The sequence below is a fragment of the Dasypus novemcinctus genome, chromosome 12 (assembly GCF_030445035.2).
Source record: "Dasypus novemcinctus isolate mDasNov1 chromosome 12, mDasNov1.1.hap2, whole genome shotgun sequence".
Lineage (NCBI taxonomy): Eukaryota > Metazoa > Chordata > Mammalia > Cingulata > Dasypodidae > Dasypus > Dasypus novemcinctus.
The window spans coordinates 96,201,285-96,226,821 of record NC_080684.1 but is presented as its reverse complement, the minus strand read 5'-3'; the positions used below and the strand labels follow the sequence as shown (position 1 = coordinate 96,226,821).

At 47.3% G+C, this 25,537-nt stretch overlaps 1 protein-coding gene across 1 annotated transcript in view; it reads left to right on the top strand.

The window, feature by feature from the left end:
* The window catches only part of MYH9 (myosin heavy chain 9), a 97,270-nt gene that overhangs the window by 24,043 nt on the left and 47,690 nt on the right, over nt 1-25,537 (top strand). Inside the window, exons 2-3 of the mRNA XM_058308745.1 lie at nt 7,920-8,271; nt 14,561-14,717. Of these exons, the coding sequence (XP_058164728.1) occupies nt 7,939-8,271; nt 14,561-14,717 (490 nt within the window). The 5' untranslated portion in view covers nt 7,920-7,938. The remainder of the gene's footprint in view (nt 1-7,919; nt 8,272-14,560; nt 14,718-25,537) is intronic.

Genomic DNA, 25,537 nt, shown 5'->3' with positions numbered 1-25,537 from the left:
CTTACCTTTACCTTGTTCCTCATTCACTCATTCACTCACTCACTCATTCTGAAACTCTGGGTCAGGTATTGTGCTAGACATTTGGAACCGAGATGACGAGACCTGGTCCCTGCCTTCAAATAAAACTGTATATAATTACAGTCCAGCTGTTTGATTACTACAGTGGGGACGAGTATAGATCACAGAGGGGAGGGACACGGAGGGGAAGTCCTTTTGCGGCAGTTGGAGGGCTTTACAGAGGAGGTTGCATTTGAGCTGAGATTTGAGAGAGGGTCCTGGCACAGAGGCTTCTTTGAAGTGGGATGTGATCTGGGAATTTTGACTAGTTCCAAACGACAGTGGCAGAAAGGAAGGGCAGGTGGCTGCACGTTAATGGGTGGGGTCACATGGGACCTGCACCCCATGCAAGGATGACTTGGTTTTATCCTGGAAGTGTGGGGCCGGTTATATCAATCAAATAGGAAGCAGTGTGAATAAAATTTTGAGCTGGCAAGTAATCCTGAAGATAGGGAGGAAGACTGATTAGCAGATGGTGAAAGAGTCAGGAAGGCTAGCCAAGGAAGCAGTTGTAGCCCAGTGAGGGGGCGATGTGGGCCTGGCCTGGAGCGGGGCCCTGGCCGTGGAATTGGCAGAGGGCTTGTCCCCGAGTGGGGAGGAGTGTGGCGTGACTGTCTTGGGTGACCAGATGGACAAGGTCTTCCCCAGGGGAGGGTGCAGGTCTGGATTGTCGGGGGCACCCAGGTGAGATGGCTGGTAGGTGCTTGGATACATAAGAGTGCTCGGCGGAGAGAATTCATCTGGCCTTTCCGTGTTGGTGGGAATCCACGGGCTCCCTGGGCCTAATCCTGATTTGCCAAAACTACTCAAATACTAGGAATTGATGGAACTCCCAGGGCGGGGAGCTGGCACAGCCATGGGAGCCACCCCGAGACCTTGCTGCCACCTGTCTCCCCTTGCTCGCCTGGGCCTTCTGCAGCCGGGGAACTTGGCTTATGGAGCATATGCTGAGCTGCCATGTTGGAGGCTCTGAAGATTTCATGCCCTGCTTTTGTGAGGCATCTCCTTTGCCAGATTAAAAAAAATTTATATTTATTTTTTAAATTGAGCCTTTAGGAATCTTTAAAGTACAGGCTAGCAGGTGAGGGTAGGTAAATTCCCTTAAAATACAGTATATTAAAAGGGAAACTTACTCCTTGGTGACAGTGCCATAAGTGGGTCATTGTTTGTCTCCTGGGAGGGTTTTTTTTTGCCCTGGAAACTTGTTTTTATAAAGGAACTTTGGACTGTGCACTTCAGAGTTGGGAGAGAATTTACTTAGCACAGTTTTTGTCTACACGGTGCTATGAGAGCTCATATAACCCCTTAAATCAGTGGTTCTCAACTGGAGGCAATTTTGTCTCCCAGGGAACATTTGACAGTGTCTGGTGGCATTTTTGGTTGTCACAACTGGTGGTGCTGCTGGCATCTCGTAGGGAGGGCCCGGGATGCTGCTCAGCACCCTGCAGTGCAAAGGACAGGCCCCGGCAACAGAGTTCTCCAACCAAGGTGTCCACGTGCCAGGGGAGAACACCTGCCTGCAGGGAGCGGGCATTTCATGCTTAGTGAGGCACTGCCTCCCCTTTCCGTATTTAGGCTTTCACTCTTCTCTGTTGGCCTGGGACTCTGTTCCACCATCTTCCTTCCCAAGCCAATGTCTACCCAGCTTAAATGTCACAACATCCGTGAAACTCTCCCTTGAGATTCCAAGTTTTTAATTGAACGGCCACTTTCTCTTTGTTGCTACAGCAGGTCGCATGTTCCAGTCCAGTCTTCCCGTCCTTCACCAAGTCTTGTTAGAAGTGCTTGTTTACGTGGGTCTTCCCCTTTGCGGTGAACCTCCCAGGTGTCCCTCTCATCATTAGGTCCGTCAGCCTCTCAGTGCTAGGTTATATGTTGAATTGAAAGGCCCTGCGAGATAGGGCAGGCAACACGAATCTTATCTGCACTTGCAGTTGCATCCCAGAGAGGTGGCGTGTGCCAGAGGTCACACGGCCAGTGCCTGATCTTCATTCTTTCCTAGGGCAAGCCTCTCTATTAGGTGCCTGCTGTGTTCGGATGTCGGATACCAAAGGTGAACAGAAAGAAAACCAAGGAACTTGTTCTCTGCCCACTTTAACTAGTTGTGTGTCTGCTACCTGTTACCCTACGACTGTATACACTCCATGGGTCTCCTTTGCTCCTTTGGCACAATTTTTTTTAGTTGATTGTATAAACAAATCTAATGGGTTTGAAAATGTCTGTACTGTATTATTACAGCAGCTGCTTGCATAGAGCCCTCCTTCACCATGGAATTCAGGCACCTTAATGGCTTCATTTAATGCAGAACCAATGGCTGTAAGGAGAAAGAGAAGGGGGGGTGTTCTCTGGCATAGGGATGGGGGTGAAAAAGCATATAGAGGGCCTGCTTGCATACATCAGAGAGGATGCTGGGACTTGAGTGTCTTGTTGGGGCTTCTGGGCTCTCTGAGCTAAGAGCCACTGGTGATTGATGAGTCCAGCTCCTGGCAAACCAGGCTTGCCCAAGGTCACCCCTGGCTGAGCCGGTGCTCACTCACCTTACTTTAGCTCCAGCAATTTACGGTGAATATGTGCAGATTTTCTTGTGAAAGGCAGTCTGAGGGCATGAGTGTACAGCTCTGGGTCGGCAAAATTAACGTCTGTTTCACCGATTTGTTAACCAGGGGAGTTCTCAGTTCGTTTTCACCCAGTAACCCCAGCGAGTGCATGGGAAAGGCCATGGAAGTGGAACTGCTCACAGCATCAGAACCACATAGCTCCGAGTTTGAACCTGAGTTTTGTGATCTGAGTCTCATTTTCGTCATCTGTTAAAGAATTATGATCTATACCTTACGGAAGTTATTGTGACGATTGAGTGAGGAAGTATAGAGTTTAGTAGCAGTTTTTTGATGAGTGTGATTACTTGAAAGCTCCTGCTAGCTTGGCCCAGGGAAGACTTGACATAAACCCTAGTTGTCTAGGAATGGAAAGGCCTGCCGTGTTTGGACCAATATGTTCTGTCTTAAAGAGGCTAGCAGTTTCTTTTCCAAACAGACAAATAAATAAAAAGAGAAAAAGAGAGAGGGAGGGATGGAGGGGATTTTTTTTTTGGAAAGTAGGAAAAATTAAAGGTCTAAATGGATGTTGGGGGTGGGTAGGGGAGAAGGGCAGATAATCGAGGAATATATTTTGGGTTGAAAGCCAAGGTTTTTGGTCAACCTATTTACTTTCAGTTTCATCATTTCCTGAGAGTCCTAATTTAGCCTCTGGTTGTGTGTGCTGCTCGATTATGGCCTAAAAAGGCAACTCCTTGGGTCTCATGGAGTTGGAATGGCACCCGCAGGAAGCCGCAGGCAGCTGCCTCGCCGGAAGCTGGGTGGGGAAGGCTGCATGACGCCCCGGCCAGTCCCCAGTCCCCAGTCCCCCAGGCGCTGAGGGCTGGCCTGTTTCCCCTTAACTCCTCGCCTGCCTGCCCATTCCTTGCCGATTCCCAGGACTTCCTGAGGTTCCCTAATCGGAGCCACAAAGATCTTTCCTGTAGACCTACGTAAATAGATGTTGTTGAAAGGCGGTTTTCCCTCACTAGTAAAAAAATGTAAACCAGTTACAATTTGATACCTGTTAAATTAATTGAATGCTATATATAAGTGGATGTGTATATTTCATACACACACACATATATTTAATGATACCCAGTCCTGCTTTGTGTAGCAAACTGTTACATGTATGTCCTGCTCGAATGGTAGCGCCCACCCAATCAAGCCTTTCGGAAAGCGATTTAATAATACATGTAAGGGCCATACAAATGTTTGCATGTTCCTTTACTCCAGTAACTCTTCTGGGACTTTATCTCAAGTGGCTCTTTAAATGAAGAGGGGGAAAATTCCTTAAGAGGGGAAAAAAACTAATAAGTGGTAGTTAAAAAAAAAAACCTGAAGAACAAAACACCCTTTGGAATATTATGTAGCCATTAAAAATTATTAATAAGCACACAATAGCACTAGGGAAAAAGGTCATCATAAGTGGAGAAGACACAAAATGTGCCGTTCTGTGCCCTGCATATGACATTAAAAGGCAAGGGTTTCTATGAACCAGGACTAGATGGGACCATATAAGAAGGGAACACTGATTGTTTGGGAGGGTGTGGTGGCAGGAAGCGAGGGGTATTTTCTTTTCATTTGGGGGATGTTTATAGTACGTGCCGTTGGAGAATGTTTCCGAGAGGCTGTTCTGCGCATCCGCGTGGCCGTGAACAGTGGCTGCGTGGGGGCTGCTGCCTTTAGCGGGTCGCCTTCCTGGCTAGTATCCTTTTCCTACATTTTTTACATTTGGAAGCTCTTTGCAGTGGCTGTGTGATCCACCTGCCTCCTGGAGAGGTGGCGTTCTCCTGCGGGAGCTGCTGGCTTCCTCCCCGGGTGTGTGTGTGTGGGGGGGCCTGAGGCTCTGAAGGTGCAGGGTCGGGTGGCCCGGGGCCTTTCACAGAGCCCCCATTGTTTCCTGTGACCTCTGCGGCCCTCCCCATGGTCTATCCCATGTATTGATCTTGGCCCTGCGCTGCCCCACGTCATCCCCGCGGTGGCTGAAACCAGGAAACCAGATAGCCGTGTCCTTGGCCTGGCAAGCAGGGCTGGCCCTGCGTGAGGAGCAGTTCCGCTGCGGGAGCTCCGAGGCAGCGGGGCTCCTCTCAGCTGGCTTCTCGGGGGTCCTTGGCCCCACTGGCCTTTGGGATGAGGGAGCAGCCCTCTGTTGGACAAGCACATGCCTCCCCGCCCCTTTAATTAAAGAGCTTGCATGAGATGTGATTCACGTGCCTTACAGTTCACCCGTCCACACTGCACAGATCAGTGCTGCTTAGTGTGTTCAGAGTTGTGCAGCCATCACCCCAGGCAGTAGTAGAACATTTTCACCACCTCAGGAAGAACCCCTGTATCTTCTAGCTTTGTCTCTGTGGTTTCCTTCCTCTGGGCTTTCCCGGGAATAGGATGGAGTCAGGTGGGATGTGGGCGTTCGGGACTGGCTTCTCTCACTTAGCTGGTATCTGCAGGGTACGTCCATGCTGTGGCGCGTGTTGGTGCTCCATTCCTTTTTGTGGCTGAATACTATTCCACTGTTCGCTTAGACCTTGACACTTGGAATGTTCCCACCTTTTGGCTGTTGTGAATGGTGCTGTGAGGAACATTGTTTCACATTTGTTTCATTTCTCTTGGGTAGGACAGGAGTAGAATTCTCCTGGGACAAGAATTGCTGGGTCCGACGGTACCTGTTTAATCGTGTGAGGAGCGGCCAGGCTGTTTTCCAAAGCAGCTGCACCCCCTCACATTCCCAGCAGCATGTGAGGATTCCGATTGCTCCGTGTCCTTCCCGGGTCTTGTCCGGCTTTTTGATTCTATCCATCCTCTGGCTCCTCTTCATTTAGCTTCAGGAGTAGACAGTGCTGGCTGGTAACTAGCTGTCCCCTCCCCTTCCCGAAGGCCTGAAGCTAGAATTCTTCCGCCTGCCCCTGCCAGCTGCTGTTACGTTGGTGGCCCTCTGGCACAGAGATTCCACGAAAGGGTGGATGACAGGGCTGGGCAGTTTCGCCAGGTTTCCAGGATGGGCCAAGCTCCCGGCTCCTGCAGCCCGAGTGGGCCACCAGGCCGGTTCTTGAAGCTAGTCCTGCGTCCTGCTGCTCATTGCGCCGGGGCTGGCATGCTGGAATGAAGTGGAGTCTGAACAGGGCTGGCAGCCGTGCCCTCCCTGTGCCCAGGGATTCTAACACATTCTGCTTTTTGACAGGCCCCACAGTCCAGGCTGGGAACACGCGCTTGCTCAGCTCCCTGCCTGATAACACTCAGCAAATATTAGTTGGGAGTTGAGAATGCACTTGCCCCCAATCCCATGCCTCAGCTTATCGACATTACGACCCAGCTCAAGTGCCAGCCTGCCTTCTCGGAGGGTCCCCAGGACAAGTGTGCAGGGCAGAGCCCAGGCGGGGGGCCAGGCAGACGAGGGCTAGGACCTCCCTCCCCCACCTGGGTGGGTGGCTCTGAGCCTTTTACTCATGTCTAGACAGGTAGTGAGACCTCTTGTTGGGGGCTTGGCAGTTAGGTGAGGCTTGGTGTGCACGGGGAGTCCAAAACTTAATAACCGCCTCTCTGCCACCTCCTGCGAGGGTCTTGTAGAGGCTTCTCTGGGCTGGATCAGGGGGCACTCCCACCCATCAGCGACTTTAGGAGTTTGGGGGGGCTTCAGGTGAATCCCCCTTCGTATACTGATGGGAGGTTGTCTTGTCCATCCTTTGTGGGGTATGCAAGAAGGTTGACCCTCAGCTGCCTGGGAGAACCTGTGCTCTGTGACAGCCGCGCCTTCCTAAGCGGGTGAGTGGCGTGATGCGATGCGATGGGGAGCTTCGGGATTCTGCTTTCAGGGGCCTGGGTGCTGGGACTTCAGTGGTCAGGTGGATGGCAGGGAGGTGGAGGAGAGCTGGTGTTCACTGTGGCAGAGAGAGACCTTTGATTTCTGTACTTGGACTTGCCAGAGGGGAAGCAAGGAAGCCAAAATGAAACTAGCAGTGCCCTGGGCATTGCCTCTTGCCTAGACCCCAGACCCACATAATAGTGGCCACATGAGAATGGCAGGCCATGGGCCACGGTGGTTTCCTGGAGTGAGCCCAGAGGAGCCCATCGCCCTTGATCTGGAAACGGTTTAATGAGCCCAGGGAAGGCCTGGGCAGCCTCTTGCTGGGCTGGTTAGCCTTTTGCTTTTATTTCCCTCCCAAGCTTCCAGCCTCCTTGGCCTCCATCTGAAAGCATGGACACCTGTGAGGCTCTGGATTTGGATCTGGGTCCTTCTGGATTTCCCAGGGCAGGGGTGGGATGGGGCTTGACCTCATGGGGGAGCTGGGCCATGAGTTTCTGGGCCAGCTCCTTCGATGGGCTGGCGGCCAGGGGCTGGATCTGCCTCAGTGAACCAGGGTCTCAAGCCCTGAGCAGCAGTCGCCAGCCAGGCCAGCCTCGTGGGAATAACTACTGTGCTAGTGGTGGAAGAGCACAGGGCTGGGAGTCCGAAGCCGGGGCTTCTCCTCCTCGGTGGCCTTGCACAAGTCTATTTACCTCTGGGGAGCTTCTGTTTCCTCATCTGTAAATCATAGGTAGGCTAATCATACCTACCTACCTTCCTTACAGAGTTTTTAGGACAGAGATCTATTGAGATAACTAATTAGAGTGTGAAAACCTCCAGAAACTCTAAGCTACACAAGTATAAGGAATTGTTGTTTCATCATCTTTATTTTGCAAATGCGTTTCAAAAAAAGCAAACACGCATGTGCTTAAGCTCTCCTCGCCCAGAAAGTGTGAGGGTTGCCTTTTCAAGAGTGCCTCACAAGACTGTGAAAAAAGAAAAAGCTTTTCAAAATGGAGACTGGTGGTAGTCTCTTGGATTTTTTGGTTAATTAGAAACGTGTTTTTGTTGAAAGTCCTCCTCAATTGTATGGTTCCACTTCCCATGCTTTAGCAGCGACTTAAATTGCCTGTCTTTGAGACTCATTATGCTTATCATTTGGCACAGTAATTCTGTTTTTTTTTTAATTTTTTAATTTTATTATTTTTTATTGACTTTGTAATAATGTAATTCTGTTTTTAGATTCATTTGATTGATGATTGATCCTAGGGTACTCCTTACCACTAATTTCTTAGAAAATCTCTGTTATCAACTCGTGTTTTCAGCAATGTAATCTTTCTCCCAAGAGTGGGGAGTAGAAAATTTCTGGCTAGTTGTGCAGCCCTGTTCTAATAGAGTTCTGCTGTATTATCCTGCTATAAAGTGTGCAAAGATAAGAGGTGAGTGTGAGTGGTGCTCGTGTGACTGCAGCTGTGTCTAATGCCTTTTCCTCTTTTCTCCCGCAGGTCCTGGCTCTAAGTCGCCATGGCTCAGCAAGCTGCTGATAAGTATCTCTATGTGGATAAAAACTTCATCAATAACCCGCTGGCGCAGGCCGACTGGGCAGCCAAGAAGTTGGTATGGGTGCCTTCAGAGAAGAGTGGCTTTGAGCCCGCCAGCTTTAAGGAGGAGCTGGGCGAGGAGGCCATTGTGGAGCTGGTGGAGAACGGGAAGAAGGTGAAGGTGAACAAGGATGACATCCAGAAGATGAACCCACCCAAGTTCTCCAAGGTGGAGGATATGGCGGAGCTCACGTGCCTCAACGAAGCCTCGGTGCTGCACAACCTCAAGGAGCGCTACTACTCAGGGCTCATCTATGTAAGTGGCTCTCCGAGCCCCCCCGGGGGCTGCAGCCTGGGCACTCAGGCGTGGGAGGTGCCAGGCCCCCACCCTCTCAGATGCCCAGGCCCTGGACCTCTGGTACACAGAGGCTTTAGGGAATGCCAGGGTGACATCCTTGAACTTTAGCATCTGCACATCGTGGTGGAAAGGTCTCCAGAGCATTACTCTTGTGTCTTTCCTGCATAGCCACAGCACTTGATGGAAATAACAGGAACTCTGTTTTAAGTCTGATTAGGGAGAAGAGCAGCCATGTCTCAGTTATGCCCACCCACCGGCTGGCCTTGGTCCACACCCTGAATCTTGGTGGAAACAAAGAAGTTCAGGCCAGCGTGGTAAATTCCTTCTAACTTGGGGAATGCCGTCTCTTGGTTTCCTACCTTTGTCCTCCCTCACCACCAGTTCCTTCTGCCCTCACCGCTTTACCCAATGTCATGCTTGGCACCTCTGCCGTCTTATTCTTTGTGGAGGCTTGTAGGCGTGACTCAGTTCTCTGGGGACCAGGGTTTGAGCAGGGGTGAGCACCAAGAGGAGGACTGGAATCAGCCCATCCAACACTTCAGTCCCGGTTCCCTGCCAGCGTGACGGAGAACAGCATGTGCCAAGACCCCAAACATTCAAAAGATCAGGAGTGGGCTTTTCTTTTCTAGACAGGCTACATTGGCAGAAAGATGGCTCATCACCTTTTGAGAAAATGTTAGAAAATTACCATTTGTACTTTCTCTTGGTGATAAGACTCCAAGCTTTTATATTCTCCAATTCCTTATGTTCTCTCCCCAGTGGGGAAGAAATACCTTGTTCTGATTATTCCAAAAATAGCTATTTTTGAAAATATGCTGTTATAGCCACCCCCAGCCTTCTTGGTCTTGGGGCTAGATAAACTGTTCTCAAATTTTTTTCTGAGCTTCAGGGGAAAAAAATCTTGAGATTATTTATGATGACCCTCTCATTTTACAGTTGGGGAGATCAAATCTCAGACCGAGGGGTTTGTTCATGATGTAAAAAAAAAGGAGTAGCTGGGCTCATCCTGTTACAGGAACAATGAGCAGCTCTCAAAGGGTCAGCCTTTCCACTTTCTGAACAATTCAGAGCGACTTCAGGACTTGTTTCCACAGGCCGCTGGCTTGCCTTAGCCCACTGGACTGGTATTTCTGAGTGCCCTGCCTTCTACAGAAACCCTCCGTGTTGAACCGTGGGCCATTTGGGCTATTTGGATTGCTCAGAAATACTGCCTGGGTCTGACTGTGTGTGAGGACCTTGCTGATGGCTAAATCAGTGCATGATAACTAGGTCCCCTCTTTTCTGCCATGATGACTTCCTTTTTCTTTTTTTTTTTTAAAGATTTATTTTTATTTCTTTCTCTCCCCTTCCCCCCTACCCCCTCAGTTGTTTGCTCTCTGTGTCCATTCACTATGTGTTCTTCTGTGTCTGCTTGGATTCTTGTCAGCGGCACTGGGAATGTGTCTCTTTATGTTGTGTCATCTTGCTGCATCAGCTCTCTCTGTGTGCGGCGCCACTCCTGAGCAGGCTGGACTTTCACACAGTGTGGCTCTCCTTACGGGGCACACTTCTTGCGCGTGCAGCTTCCCTACGCGGGGGACACCCCTGCGTGGCACAGTATTCTTTGCACACATCAGCACTGCGTGTGAGCTGGCTCACCATATGGGTCAGGAGGCCCTGGGTTTGAACTCTGAACCTCCCATCTGGTAGGCAGATGCTCTATCCATTGAACTAAATCCACTTCCCATGATGACTTCCTTTTGGGGATGAGCCTGATTAGTTGAGGACCCATCAACAAGTAGATACTGGAATGATCCACCTGGAAAAATCCATCTTCATAGACAAGCTTAGTCCATTTCTAAGAATTGAGGTCTAGAGATGGCAAGGAACTTATCCAGGGTCACGCAGCGAGGTGGCAGAGCTGAGGCTGGAACTTGGGTTTCCTAACTCTCAGCTTGGTTACTGCTCTGTTTTGTGTTTTTTTTTTTTTTTTTAAGATTTATTGATTTATTTCTCTCCCCCCACCCCGGTGTCTGCTCTCTGTGTCCATTCACTGTGTGTTCTTCTGTTTCCGCTTGAATTCTTGTCAGCGGCACCGGGAATCGGTGTCTCTTTTTGTTGTGTCATCTTGCTGCATCAGCTGTCTGTGTGTGCAGCACCACACCTGGGCAGGCTGCGCTTTCTTCACGCAGTGCGGCTCTCCTTACAGGGCACACTCCTTGTGCATGGGGCTCCCCTATGTGGGGGACACCCCTGCATGGCACAGCACTCCTTGCGCACATCAGCACTGCGCATGGGCCAGCTCACCACACGGGTCAGGAGGCCTGGGTTTGAACCCTGGACCTCCCATGTGGTAGGTGGACGCTCTGTCCATTGAACCAAATCTGCTTCCCTGCTCTGTTTCTTTCTTTTTTTTTTTTTTTTTTTTTTTAAAGATTTATTTATTTATTTAATTCCCCCCCCCTCCCCTGGTTGTCTGTTCTCTGTGTCTGTTTGTTGCATCTTGTTTCTTTGTCTGCTTCTGTTGTCGTCAGCGGCATGGGAAGTGTGGGCGGCGCCATTCCTGGGCAGGCTGCACTTTCTTTCGTGCTGGGCTGCTCTCCTTACGGGTACACTCCTTGCGCGTGGGGGCTCCCCTACGCGGGGGACTCCTCTGCGTGGGGCGCACACCTCTGCATGGGGCGGCACTCCTTGCGTGCATCAGCACTGCACGTGGGCCAGCTCCACACGGGTCAAGGAGGCCCGGGGTTTGAACCGCGGGCCTCCCATGTGGTAGACGGACACCCTAACCACTGGGCCAAGTCCATTTCCCCCTGCTCTGTTTCTTGATGAGTGTATTTTATGGACCAATTAAAAATTCCCTACCCCTGGGAGTATTAACCACTGAAGTGCAGCACTGGTGACTTACAGAAAAATGAAGAGCCTTCAAAGAAGTATGTCTTTCTGCAGGAGTGGGGACCACAGACCCATTGTCTGGGGGTGGGAGGCTCTTCTCAGCAGGCTTTGTGGCTTATGTTGTACCACTCTGTGGTGTCGGCAAGCCAAGATAGTCTGTGCTCAGTAAAGTAGAGTGATTAAGGGCATGGGAGTTGGAGCCCCAAGACCTGGTTCAGATCCCAGCTCAGCCCCTTCCTATGTCACTGGGCTGCACGAAGCCTCGCTTCCTCCTCCCAGGATTCCGTGAAAGCTTTGTCAAGTACCCAGCCAGCACCTGCTCAGCGGCAGGGTCTGGACTCACATAGCTGCTGTTACTTGTTATAAGTGAAGGTAACTCCATTCTTCTACTTCACCTTTTGCCAGTGTCTCTGTTCAACTTGAGTCCCGTTAGAGATTGACTGAGCATGCAATTGTTGGACAGCGTGCCCTTGCCCATATCAGCTGGCTGCAGATAGTCTTTCCCTCTCACAAGAAGAGGGATATCAGTTATTAAAATGCATTCAGTATTTCTTGGTCTTTTCCTCTAAAAGTGACATACATGCACAGTCTTATGCAGGGACAGTGGGTAGGACCCTAGCTTGTGCTCTAAACTGATTGGAGGCATTAATGACCGTTTTTGCTCCTTGTCTGCAATCTCCCAAGTCTGGTTTCTCTGCTGCTCATACCAGCCTCCTCCTGTGCAACACCGCTGGGGAAGTTGATTGTCCCTGCAGTGGTCCTAATGGAGACCCCAGCAGCGGCAGAGCCCCACTGGTGGGGTGACCGGGTAGGGGTGCCGCACGGCTTGTGAGCTGTCCACTCCTTTGCACGCGGGGTTCCAGATTGCTAACTCGGACCTGTGTGCGGAGGGCTTGCCTGGCATTGTGGGTGGAGTGGCTCCTTTTGTGCCACAGCTGCTCTGTCCTTTCTTTTATGGGTGAGGCCCTGGGCCAGGGGGCGGTTGGGCACAAAGAGCCTCTGTGGCCCGTGAATGGAGCAGGCGCGTGGGAGCAGAGCCACTTGCTCGGTGTCTGTGCTCCCAGGGCTGCCGTCTCCGTCCTCCCACCTGGTCTGAGCACTGCTTACACGGGGCTGACTGTGATCAAAGCCTCAGATTTGCTGGGATTAGCCCCGGGAACTTGGAGCCCCATACAGACCCTGCCTCAGGACCGTCTGCTTGCCCAGCTGCCGCAGAGACTTGTCCTAACCCTGCATCCCTTCTGCTGTCATCGCCAGCTGTGTGAAAACATCTGGCCCCTGTGGAACTCCATAAATGCAGGGCCGTGTGTCCATCGCTTTTATCGGGCTGGAGTTCCTAGAGTGTGGGTTTTCGCAAACTCCAGGAACAAAGCTCGATTGTCTCTGAGCTCCTGGGATGACCTGCCGCTCCCTGACTTCTAGCTTGTCCCCGCTTGACAGTCACATGGAGGGAGACCCACACAAGTTTCTCACTTCACTCCTGTCTCCACGCGATCCCCAGGCTGCAGGTTGGCAGTGCCACATTTGGACTTCTTTGCTTTGGAGCTTTCCTGGTCCCTTGTGTAAAGGGGAGTTGGAGGGAAAACAAATGGCTGATTATCCCCAGGAATAAAGGAAATCGAGGGCCTCCGTCCCCTCCTCCGAACAGAAGAGGCAGCCAAACACACTTGTTGTTCATTCCTAAGCTCAGCTGCTCTCTTGAATGGAGACCAGTGTATGGTACATGGGTGCCCCAGGAGTTCTGCTTTCCATTGAACTTGTGCTTGGAAATTCCAAGTGCTGTAGCCTTTGACTAATGTCCGGGAAGCGCCTTTGTCTTCACAACTGGTTCCTTGTGCACCTTGTCTGTGGGTTCAGCTGAAAGATTCAATCTCAGTTTTGGCGGGACCGGGTTGGCCCACTGGTGCCGACCCTCAGCTCTTAGCTGCTGTTGGATCAAGGGGGAGAACAGGGAGCAGTGAGGAGTTGAGGAAAAGAGAGGGATGTAATGGGCTCGGACTCCCGCCCTCCATGAGCAGGGAGGTCTGGATGGGGCCTGGTCCCAGCCCTGCGCTTCATTGCTTTGCTGCCTTCAGTGGCACCGAGCAGTGTCAGGGCTGCAAGTGTGCAGAAGCAGGGAGCGCCGTCTCCTGAGCCAGTCCCCTGGGCCCGTGGCACGCTGTCCCAGAGGTGGGTGCTCGGCTCACTCCAGATGCCTGCAGAGAACCACGTCCTCCCTGCCATCTCAAGGGCTCTCTCAGCTATCCGGATTCTGCCATTTTTTGGTGGTGATGAAGGATCTTGGGGGGAAAATAGGATAATTATTAGAAAAAGAATTAATGCCACAAACTAATGTGGATTTACCTTACGGTACTGAGGAAAGACAGCTCTCTATAAACTGGTGACACTGGGAGGTGTTCTTCTGACGCTGTGGTGGGTGCCGTGCCGGCCACTCACCCTGTTCAGTCCTCAGGGAGCTGTGGATTCAGCCTGTCCTCACTGTGGAGATTGAGAAACGGAGGGAGAGAGATGTTTAGAAACTTGACCTTGCTGGATTTGAACCCAGGGAGTCTGACTCCAGTGTCGGATTTTAACCTGGTCAGGTCAAGCGTTGCGTGTTGGGTGCATTTTAGGTGCCTCCCATTAAGGTCACTGACTAATTGGGTTCCATCGGGGAAAGACCTGAGTCTTGAAGAAGGCTTATGGGAACATCCCATGCCGCTGACAACAACAGAAGTGGGCAAAACAAGAACATGCAGCAAATGGACACAGAGAACAGACAGCTGGGGCGGGGGGCGGGGGGGGTGGAACAAAAAATAAATCTTTAAAAAAAAACAAACAAACCTGGACTTTAAGGCTTTGCAGAATTTTTATGTGAATGTCTGTAGAACAGGCACCAGGGAGAGAGGTTTCTGCCAGCGATCCACTAGCCCACAAGAGATCTGCCTACTTTAGGAGTACAGAGGGTTTTCCCAACCTTAGGAGGGTTTAGAGAATCCTTCAGTGTAGAATATTTTGTGTTTCTACACAGTTTGCTCTGCTGTAACTGAAACCTTTTCTCTTTGTGCATCTTTCATGATGAGAGACACATCTCTTACTGTCCTTTGGATACTGCTTTGTAACTAGACTACACACCCTGATTGACATACAAAGCTGGCAACAGTCGTGCAGTCAAGGGAGGACCATAACTAAAAGAGCAGAGAGGTGCTGGTCACCCCACACCTGCAGCCGTCTGCTGGAGCAGCGCCGAGAGAGCAAGGGGTCCCGGGAGTGGTCGATCCTTGGGCTGGCTTAGGGTCGTTTGAAGGAGTCATATTTCAGAATACCACAAAAGTTGCACACTGTTGAGAAGCAGACATCCTAACCCATTCCCATTTGCTGCTCTTTCCTGTAGACTTACTCAGGCCTGTTCTGCGTGGTCATCAATCCTTATAAGAACCTGCCCATCTACTCCGAAGAGATCGTGGAAATGTACAAGGGCAAGAAGAGGCACGAGATGCCCCCTCACATTTACGCCATCACGGACACCGCCTACAGGAGCATGATGCAAGGTGAGTGTCGTGGGGCCGAACGGCTTTGTGAGCAGGAGGCCGGCTCGCCTCCCTGCGGCTGAGCCTTCACCAAGCTGCACTCCCCTGCTTTTTGCCCTGTAGTGAGAATTAATTCGCACTCAGAGCCACACTGGTCATGGCTGGGCAGCACTGATGGCACTAACGATGGGGCAGTGTATTGTGGAATTCTGAAGCCGTTTTAGGGGAGCCAAGACCAATGGCTGTCCAAAGGATCTGTTTGTAAGGTTCTGGGTCATTCTAGAAGCGCTATAAAATACATTTCCTATTAGTTTCCCTAGTTTCCATTCTTGTTGAGAGCTCTTATGCCAGTCCTCTCTGCTCTCTTCCCAGCCCGTTCTTTCCAGTTACACCCTTTCCTCCAATTTTCTCAGCTCTTTCTCTTACTCCTTCCCTACAGCCTGAAAACATGATTGAATATCTCTCATCTTTGAAAAAAAACAAGAAGCCTCTCCTGGATTCTGCACCTTGCTCTGGCTTGCCCCGTGCTGGCTCTGTCCTGTCAGCTCCATCCCGCCCTGCAGACCTGGCCTCGGGCCCCACCACTTCTCTGACAAAGGTCACCCATTACTTCTTGGTTGCTAAATCCATTGTCCTCCTGAGTTCTTATCTTAACCTCTCTGCAGCATTGGGCAGTCTTGGCCACTTCCTTGTGAAAGCCCTTCCTTCCTGGGGCTCCCTCTGGCTCCCTTGATCTCTGCCTTTCCTTCTCCTTGGCTCCCTCCCAGCTCCCCGCCCCCTGTGCTCTGGTGATGACCACTGCCCCTCGCGTGGCTTCCACCACCATCTCCAGGTTGAGGACCGGCACTGGCCCCCACCTGCCACTCCCCCCACCACATGCCACTCCCCCCACCACATGCCTTCCTGTCCACCCACCCCTCCTCCATCCATCCAGCCCCCAAGCCAGGAACCGGGGCTCATCTTATGCTCTTCTCTCTCTCCTTCACCCCTTTCTATAAGTCAGTCAACACTTTCTACAGACTTTCTTGCTTTTGCTATTCTTTTTTTTTAAGATTTATTTTTTATTTATTTCTCTCCCCTTCCCCCTCCCCCCCAGTTGTCTGCTCTCTGTGTCCATTCGCTGTGTGTTCTTCTGTGTCCGCTTGCATTCTTGTCAGGCGGCACCAGGAGTCTGTATTTCTTTTTGTTGCATCATCTTGCCATGTCAGCTCTCCTTGTGTGCGGCGCCATTCCTGGACAGGCTGCACTTTTTTCATGCTGGGTGGCTCTCCTTACGGGGTGCACTCCTTGTGCTTGGGGCTCCCCTATGCGGGGGACACCCCTGCATGGCATGACACTCCTTGCACGCATCAGCACTGTGCGTGGGCCAACTCATCACACAGGTCAGGAGGCCCTGGGTTTGAACCTTGGACCTTCCATTGGTAGGTGGATGCTCTATCTGTTGAGCCAGATCCACTTCCCAGCTTTTGCTATTCTTGAAAAAGCTCCTTCCCTTGCCCCCAGTGAGCACACACAGAGCTCTTGGTCTCCCTTTTACCTGTCCACCTCCCGGCCACACAGAACTGCTTATGTTTCTCTAACAGGCCACTCTGCTTCCAGCTGTCCACTCCAGCTACCTACAACCTTGGCCAGTCCCTCTTCTGTTTAAAGCTGTGACCGGCACATCACTGCTCTCCAGACAGAGTATCTGGGTCAGATTGTCACCAGAACCCTGGCTTCTATGTGTACAAATCTGTTCTTGGTTCCTAGACATGGACCTAGGTTGCCCTTATATTCCCAGGGCTTAACCTGGCATGTGGTGGGGGTTCAGTGGAATGCTAACGCAAACCCAGCTTTCGGGCCCCGTTCACGTCTCTTACAGAGACTGTAGGCTTTTCATGTCCTGTTACATGTACATCCTTTTTTAAACTTTGTAGTCAATTTTGACAGTGTTGTTTAAAATTGCAACTTTGTCCCTGATTTAGTGGTTTAGTGGTTTAAAATGGCAACCCATGGGTCTGTCCTACCACATCAGGTGCTGTGGAGACGGTATTTCGTTGCTAAGTTTGGTTAGTAGGTAGGGTGTACTAGTTTGACCTAGCCTTTGATTTTATATTTCCATCTACCAGCATTCCTTGAGGAAGCCCATTCTTTGGTTTTAAAGTAGGATATTTGTTGCAGAGTGTTAAACAGAGCAGTCTGGTGGAAGAATGTTCTGTGAAAAGAGTTAGTATCTATCTCTGGAGGTTATGAGTCAGGCTTGGGTAAGACGTGCACCCTGGCGTTGTCTTTAAATCTGAACTACTGGAGACGGGCATGCTCCCACACTAGGATGCTGGGTTTGGATGGTTTTCTAGCACAGGCCTTCTTTGCAGCTAGGCATGCTTGTCTTATTATGACAAGAATAATGTAGTGCTAAAAAGCACGTTGCCAGGAGCTGGAGCCCCTGGAACTGCACTGTCAGCCTTTCTTCATACAACCTGTGGGACTTCTTTCTGAAGTGATTTACCCAAATTCTATTTTCAACACCAAAAAATAAAAAATTTAAAAATTGGGGCAAAGCACAAAGCCATCCCATAAGTTGGGGATAATTAAGAATACTGAGTATCTTACTGTGAGAGGGCGGGAGCTTTCCTTTGTGCTGACCAGGGGGTCTCGGCCAGGAACTGAAGGCCTGCCCCACATTAGAGAATGAGTGGTTGAATGTTTTCCTCTCTTGGAGACTGACGAGGGATAGGAAATATATTTGTGGGTATGTGGAACCTAAAATCTTGGAGCTTTCTTCTTTTTTATTGATACATATTGATAAAGCATACAGTCCATCCAAAGTCAGTGGTATTTGGTGTAATCACATAGTTGTACATTTATCACAACGGTCATTATTAGAGCATTTTTATTATTCCAATAATAATAATAAGCAAAAAAACAGACAAAACTCTACCCCTTAATAATCACCTCTCAATCTCCCTATCCTTCCCCTGGTGGACGTATCTGCTCTTCTTTTTCCGACTTTCTAATTTATTTATATTTCTGGTTTGTACAGATGGAGTCAAACAGTATGTAGTACCTTTTGTCTAACAAAGTTTCTTTCATTTAGAATATTTCCTTTTCTTTTTTTTACCCTTAATGGAAAATTATTAATATATTACTGTACACTACTGCCCATATTTTACTTTGTTGTATTTTTGCGTTATAGTAACATCTTGTAACATGAACATACAACTGTTCCGTTTCAAAGAAAAACATTCTTATATACGCAATATTATCCATACTAGTACTTCACATGAGGTTTTGCTACGCTATAGTCCCATATTACATTTTTTAGCTTTCCTTCTAATAGCATAGGTGACTTTACTTATTTATTTTTAAAGATTTATTTCTTTATTTCTCTCCCCTTCCCCCTTCCGCCCCGGTTGTCTGTTCTGTGTGTCTATTTGCTGTGTCATCTTCTTTTTGTTGTTGTCATCAGCACGGGAATCTGTGTTTCTTTTTTTGTTGTTGTTGCATCATCTTGTTGTGTCAGCTCTCCATGTGTGCGGCACCATTCCTGGGCAGGCTGCACTTTCTTTCGCACTGGGCAGCTCTCCTTACGGGGTGCACTCCTTGCACGTGGGGCTCCCCTATGCGGGGACGCCCCTGCGTGTCAGGGCACTCCTTGCGCGCATCAGCACTGTGCATGGGTCAGCTCCACACGGGTCAAGGAGGCCCAGGGTTTGAACCGGGGACCTCCCATGTGGTAGACGGAAGCCCTAACCACTGGGCCAAGTCCGCTTCCCAGTACAGATGCCTTGGATGTTCCTTTTCAACCACTGTCATACCCATATATTATCACTGCTAGTTAGAAACGCTATGATGTGCTTTCACCGTTTCTATTCCTTACTAAAGATTTACAAACAACCTTTTTACCAAATCTGTACAGATTAATCTTCAACTTTCTATTCTCTAAATACATTGAGTTTTCTGGTGACCTATATTCTAGTTATTAATGCCCTGAGTTTACACAGTATATTTATTCATAATAGTGCAGTCATACAGTGTTTGTCCTTTTGTGTCTGGCTTGTGTCACTCAACATAATGTCTTCCAGATTCATCCACGTTGTCATATGCTTCATGATTTCATTTCTTCTTACAGGTACATGATATTCCATTGTCTGTATACCTCACAATTTGTTTACCCATTTGCCAGTTGAATTTGCCAGGGTCGTTTCCATCTTTTCGCCGTCGTGAATAACACCGCTATGAACGTCAGTGTTCAGATGCCAGTTTGTGCCACTGCGCTCAATTATTCTCAGTTCATACCTAGTAGTGGTATTGCTGGACCATGTAGCAAATAGTCAACGTCCTTAGGACTGCCAGTTGTCCACAGTGGCTGTATCATTCGTTCTGCATTCCCACCCAGTGGTGAATAAGTGTTCCTGTCTTGCCACATTCTCTCTCCAACACTTGTAGTTTTCCAGCTTTTTAATAGTGGCCATTCTAATAGGTGTGAAATGATAACGCACTGTAGCTTTGATTTGCATTTCCCTAATCACTAGTGATGTTGAACATTTCTTCATGTGCTTTTTTCCTTCATTTGTATTTCTTCTTTGGACAAATGTCTGTTCAAGTCTTTTGCCCATTTTTAAATCAGGTTGTCTTTTTGTTTTTTGGTTATAGCATCTCTTTATATGTCACGGATATAAAATGTTACGATATGCGATTTCCAGATATTTTCTCCCATGGAGTTGGCTGCCTTTTTACCCTTTTGATAAAGTCCTTTGATGTGTGAAGGTGTTTAATTTTGAGAAGGTCCCATTTCATCACTTTTTCCTTTTGTTGCTTGGGCTTTTGGTGTAAGGTCCAAGAAACCACCACTTACCACAAGGTCTTGAAGATGTTTCCCTACATCTTCTTCTAGTAGTCTTAGAAGAAATATAGTCCCGGCTTTTATATTTAGGTCTTTGATCCATTTTGAGTTAATTCTTGTTTAGGGAGTGAGTAGGGGTCCTCTTTCATTCCTTTGGTTATGATTATCCAGTTCTCCCAGCACCGTTTGTTGAAGAGACTATTTTGTTCCAGTAATGTCGACTTGGTAGGTTTGTCTAAACCAGTTGGCCATAGAGGTGAGGGTCTATTTCTGGACTCTCAGTTCTCTTCCACTCATCAATGTGTCTGTCTTTATGCCAGTACCTTGCTGTTTTGACCACTGTAGCTTTGTTATATGTTTCATTGTCAAGGAGTGAGCATCATTGCACGCCATTCTTCTTTTTAAGGACTTTTTTTTAGCTATTTGGGTGCCCTTTCCCTTCCAAATAAATTAGGTGGTTGCCTTTTCTGTTTCTGAAAAGAAGGCTGTTGGAATTTTGATTGGTATTGCATTGAATCTGTAAATCAGTTTGGGTAGGATTGACATCTTCATACTACTTAGTCTTCCAATCCATGAACATGCAATGTCTTTGCATTTGTTTAGGTCTTCTTTGATTTCTTTTAGTATTGTTTTTGAGTTTTGTGAATATAGGTCCTGTCCATAGTTGGGTAAATTGATTCCTAGGTATTTGAGCCTTTTTGTGGCTATTATAAATGGAATTTCCCCCCTGATTTTCTCCTCAGATTGTTCAGTTCTAATGTACAGAAACATTACTGATTTTTGTGTGATTTTTTAATCCTTCTACTTTGTTAAACTTGTATATTATTAAGTAGCTTAGTCATAGATATTTCAGAATTTTCTAAATATAGGATCATGTCATCCACAAATAGAGTTTTACTTCCTCTTTTCCTGTTTGGATGCTCTTTTTTTTTCCCTTTTTTTTTTCTTAATTGCTCTAGCTAGAACTTGTAGTACAATGTTGAATAACAGTGGTGACAGTGGGCATCCTTGTCTTGTTTTTTCATTAGAGGGAAGCTTTCAACCTTTCCCCAATGAGTATGAGGTTGGTTGTGGGTTTTTCATATATGCCCTTTATCATATTAAGGAACTTCCCTTCTATTCCTATTTCAAAGTGTTTTTATCAAGAAATGATGCTGGGTTTTGTTGAACGCCTTTTCTACATTGATAGAAATGATCATATAGGTTTTTTTCCTTCAGTTTGTTAATGTAATATATTACATTAATTGGTTTCTTGCGTTGAGCCACCCTTGCATACCAGGAATAAATCCCACTTGGTCATGGGGTATAATTCTTTTAATTTGCTGTTGGGTTTATTTGCAAGTATATTGTTGATAACTTTTGCATCTCTGTTCATTAGAGAGATTGGTCTGTAATTTTCTTTTCTTGTAGTGTCTTTGTATGGCTTTAGTATTAGGGTGATGTTGGCTTCATAAAATGTATTGGGTAATTGTCCCTCCTCTTCAAATTTTTAGAAGAGTTTAAACAGAATTGGTGTAAATTCTTGAAATGTTTGGTGGAATTCACCTGTAAAGCCATCTGGTCCTGGACTTTTCTTTTTTGGGAGATTCCTGATGACCAATTCAATCTCTTTGAATGTGATTGGTTTGTTGGGTTCCTCTGTTTCTTGTAGAGTCTTTGTAGGTTATTTGTGTGTTTCTAAGAGTTTGTCCATTTCAACTAGGTTGTCTAATTTGTTGGCATACAGTTTCTCATAATATCCTCTTATGATTCTTTTATTTCTGTGGGGTCAGTCGTAACATCCCTCTTCATTTTTTATTTATTTGCATCTTCTCTTTTTTTCCTTTTTAGTCTAGTTAGGGGTTTTTCAATTTTATTGATCTTCTCAAAGATCCAGCTTTTTGTTAATTATTCTCTTGTTTTTTTTGTTCTCAATTTCATTTATTTCTGCCCTAATCTTTATTACTTCTTCTGCTTGTTTTGTGGTTGGTTTGCTTTCCTTTTTCTAGTTCCCCAGGTGTTCAGTTTTACCTCTTTCTTCTTTTCCTATGTAGGCATTAGGGCTATAAATATCCAGCTCGATACCGCCTTCTGCTGTGTTCCATAAGTTTTGATAAGTTGCATTCTCATTTTCATTCATCTCAAGATATTTACTAATTTCTCGTACAGTCTCTTCTGGGACCCACTGATTGTTTAGGAGTGTGCTGTTTAGCTTCCACACATTTGCAATTTCCCCTTTCCTGATATTGATTTCCAGCTTCCTTCCATTATGATCTGAGAAAGTGGTTTGTATGATTTCATTCTTTTTATATTTACTGAGACCTGCTTTGTGACCCAGCTTGTGATCTATCCTGGAGAAAGATCCTTGAGTACTTGAGACGATTGTATAACCCACTGAGTTTTGTTCAGGGTTCTGTATATGTCTTTTAGGTCTAGCTCCTTTATCATATTGTTCAAGTTCTCTTTCCTTGTTGATATTCTATCTAGTTGTTCTATCTAATGTTGTGAGTGGGGTATTGAAGACTCTGACGATTATTATAGAGATGTCTGTTTCTTCCTTCGTGTTTTTCCAGAGTTTGCCTTATGCATTTTGGGGCAACGGTTATGTCCATGGATATTTATGACTTTCTCCTTTCTAGTGAATTGTCCGTTTTGTTAATGTATAATGGCCTCCTGCATCTCTAATAACCTTTCCGCATTTAAAATCTCTTTTGTCCGACGTTAGTATAGTACCTCTGCTCGCTCTTTTTTTCTTTTTGCGCTAATGGGGCTGATATTGAACCTGGGGCCTTATATGTGGGAAGCTGGCACTCAACCACTGAGCTACGTCGGCTCCCCTGAGTTGGCATTTTCGTTTGTTTGCTTGTTGTTGTTTTTTAGGTTTTAAAACGATTTGCATATTTAAAAATTGTGCATTCCAATAATTAAAATCATTTGAGCAAAAAGAAAGGGCACTCTGATTAAACTGCATTTTACAGCCTGTAGGACACCTTTAAACAGCTTTTGCTTTTCCTCTAGATTTCACTGTCATCCTTCACCAACATGCAAGTTCTTTTCCTTCCCTGTCAGCCCGACAGGCAGGTGGAGAGGCAGATACAGCCTTCCTTGTCAGCAGTTCTTGAGTCTTTGATGTGAAAAGGGGCAGCATGGTCACTTGAACTTGATCCAACCTCTTTGCATCTTACAAAGTTAACAGCTAACAGAAGTAAAATAAGAAGGCAGTGCTTGTGGAATGTACAGTACTTACAGTGGCGCATGCCTCATTTACAGCTCGCCTGCTTCTTCCTGTTAGATCATTTATTTGGAAGGCAGTGGATTTTTCTCTTGTGTTTCCTGTCTTCTTTGATTTTGATTTATCAAATTTCTCAATTTCAGCCATATCAGGTTTGTCGGATGTGGTTGCAAAGGAAGCTGAGTGAGGTGCACAAATGAGAGAAGTCGGGCCTACGTAGAGGCTGCTGCGGATGCCTGTTTTTGGTTTTTTAATTTATTTATTTATTTATTTTTTTAAAAGATTTATTTATTTATTTAATTTCCCCCCCTCCCCTGGTTGTCTGTTCTTGGTGTCTGTTTGCTGCGTCTTGTTTCTTTGTCCGCTTCTGTTGTCGTCAGCAGCACAGGAAGTGTGGGCGGCGCCATTCCTGGGCAGGCTGCACTTTCTTTTCACGCTGGGCGGCTTTCCTCACGGGCGTACTCCTTGCGCGTGGGGCTTCCCCACGCGGGGGACACCCTTGAGTGGCACGGCACTCCTTGCGTGCATCAGCACTGCACATGGCCAGCTCCACACAGGTCAAGGAGGTTGCGTGCATCAGCACTGCACATGGCCAGCTCCACACAGGTCAAGGAGGCCCGGGGTTTGAACCGCGGACCTCCCATATGGTAGACGGACGCCCTAACCACTGGGCCAAAGTCCGTTTCCCATGTTTTTGGTTTTTTTAAGGAGGCACTAAGGATTGAACCTGGGACCTCCCATGTGGGTAGCAAATGCTCAGCTGCTTGAGCCACATTCACTCCCCCCTCCTCTCTTTTGGTTACTGTTTGCGGGGAGTATCTTTTTCCAGCCTTTCACTTTCAGCCAATATGTATCGTTGACTCTAAGATGAGTCTCTTGTAGACAGCATATGGCTTGTTTTTTAGCCGTTCTGTCAGCCTACATCGTTTGATTGTGGAGTTTAATCCATTCACATTCAATGATATTACTGTATATGCATTTTATTCTTTGGCTTTTGTATGTTATATCTTATTTTTGTCTGTCTTTTTACTCTTTTTGTTATCCTTTCTGCTGTTCTTGCCTTCTGCACTCTCCTCTACACCTCTCCCTCTTGTCTTTTTCTTTCAGGCTATAAGGCTCACTTTAATGCTTCCTGCCAAGCTGGACTCTTTTTTACGAATTCTATTACTTTTTGTTTATTTGTGAGTATTTTTAAATCTCACCTTAATATTTGAAGGACAATTTTGTTGGATAAAGAATTCTCGACTTGCAGGTTTTCTCTTTCATTACCCTAATTGTCGTATACCTGTCTTTTCGCCTCCATGGTTTTCTGATGAAATCCACATTAAGTCTTACTTGGTGTCCCTCATATGTGATGATTTGCTTCTTCTTTGTGGCTCTCAGGTTTTCTCTTTATCTTGGGCGTTTGAGATTCTGAGTAATATTGTTCTGGAGTAGGTCTATTTGGATTTATTCTGGTTGGTTTATGCTGTGCTTCTTGGGCATTTAAATTCATTTCTTTCATGAGAGTTCGAAAACTTTTAAGCATTATTTCCTCAAATGCGCTTTCTGCTCCTTTTCTCCTTTTGGAACTCCTATGACCTATTTGTTGTTGCACTTCATATTATCATTCAGCTCCCTGGGCCCCTGTTCTATTTTTTCCATTCTTTTCTCTCTGTGCTTTTTTTTCTTTAATTTCAGCTTTTCTGTCTCCTTCATCTCTTATTCTTTCTTCTATCATTTTGAGTCTCCTATTGTATGCTTCTAATTTTTTTTCTAATATATATATATTTTTTAAGATTTATTTATTTATTTCTCTCCCCTTCACCCCCCCACCCCCACCCCCACCCCCACCCCCACCCCAGTTGTCTGTTCTCTGTGTCTATTTGCTATGTCTTCTTTGTCCGCTTCTGTTGACGTCAGCAGCACAGGAGTCTGTATTTCTTTTTGTTGCACCATCTTGTTGTGTCAGCTCTCTGTGTGCGGCACCATTCCTGGGCAGGTTGCACTTTCTTTCACGCTGGGCGGCTCTCCTTACGGGGCGCACTCCTTGCGCGTGGGGCTCCCCCCACCTGGGGGACACCCCTCCCCCCACCTGGGAGACACCCCTGCGTGGCAGGGCACTCCTTGTGCGCATCAGCACTGCGCATGGGCCAGCTCCACACAGGTCAAGGAGGCCCAGGGTTTGAACCACGGACCTCCCATGTGGTAGACGGACGCCCTAACCACTGGGCCAAGTCCGCCGCCTCTAATATATTTTTGATCTCACCTATTGTGCCTTTCATTCCCATAACCTCTGTTATTTTTCTGTTCAGGTTTTCACATTCTTCTTTGTGTTTGTCCAGTGTCCTCTTGATGTCTCTTTTCTTTTTAGCCTTGTTGTTTTTGAACTCAGTAATTTGATTTAGGAGATTTGTATGGGCCTTGTTAATTGTCTCAAAACCTGTCTCTCATCTGGGTCTTTGGTATATTCCTTTGCTTGGGCCATATCTTCCATTTTCTTAGTATGGCTGTACTTTTTTGTTGATATCTAGGCAACTGATTATGATGGTGAGTTTACGCTGATGTTCAATTTCTCTCTCTCGTGTGGGGATTTAGTGTTACTGCTGTTCTTTGATTCTTGGTTCAAGCTGTTCTGGCTCTTTAGAATTATCCTTATTTAGTTGCTCACATCTGGGCCATGAACCCTGCAATAGGTTGTAGAACCGCTTTCAAGCGCCTTTAGGATCATGAAGCTATAAAGGCCCGAAAAAACCTCCCTCATTTATTTACTTCTTCTCACGTACTTCCTTGGTCTGTCTGCAGATGGCGCACTTTGACAGGCCT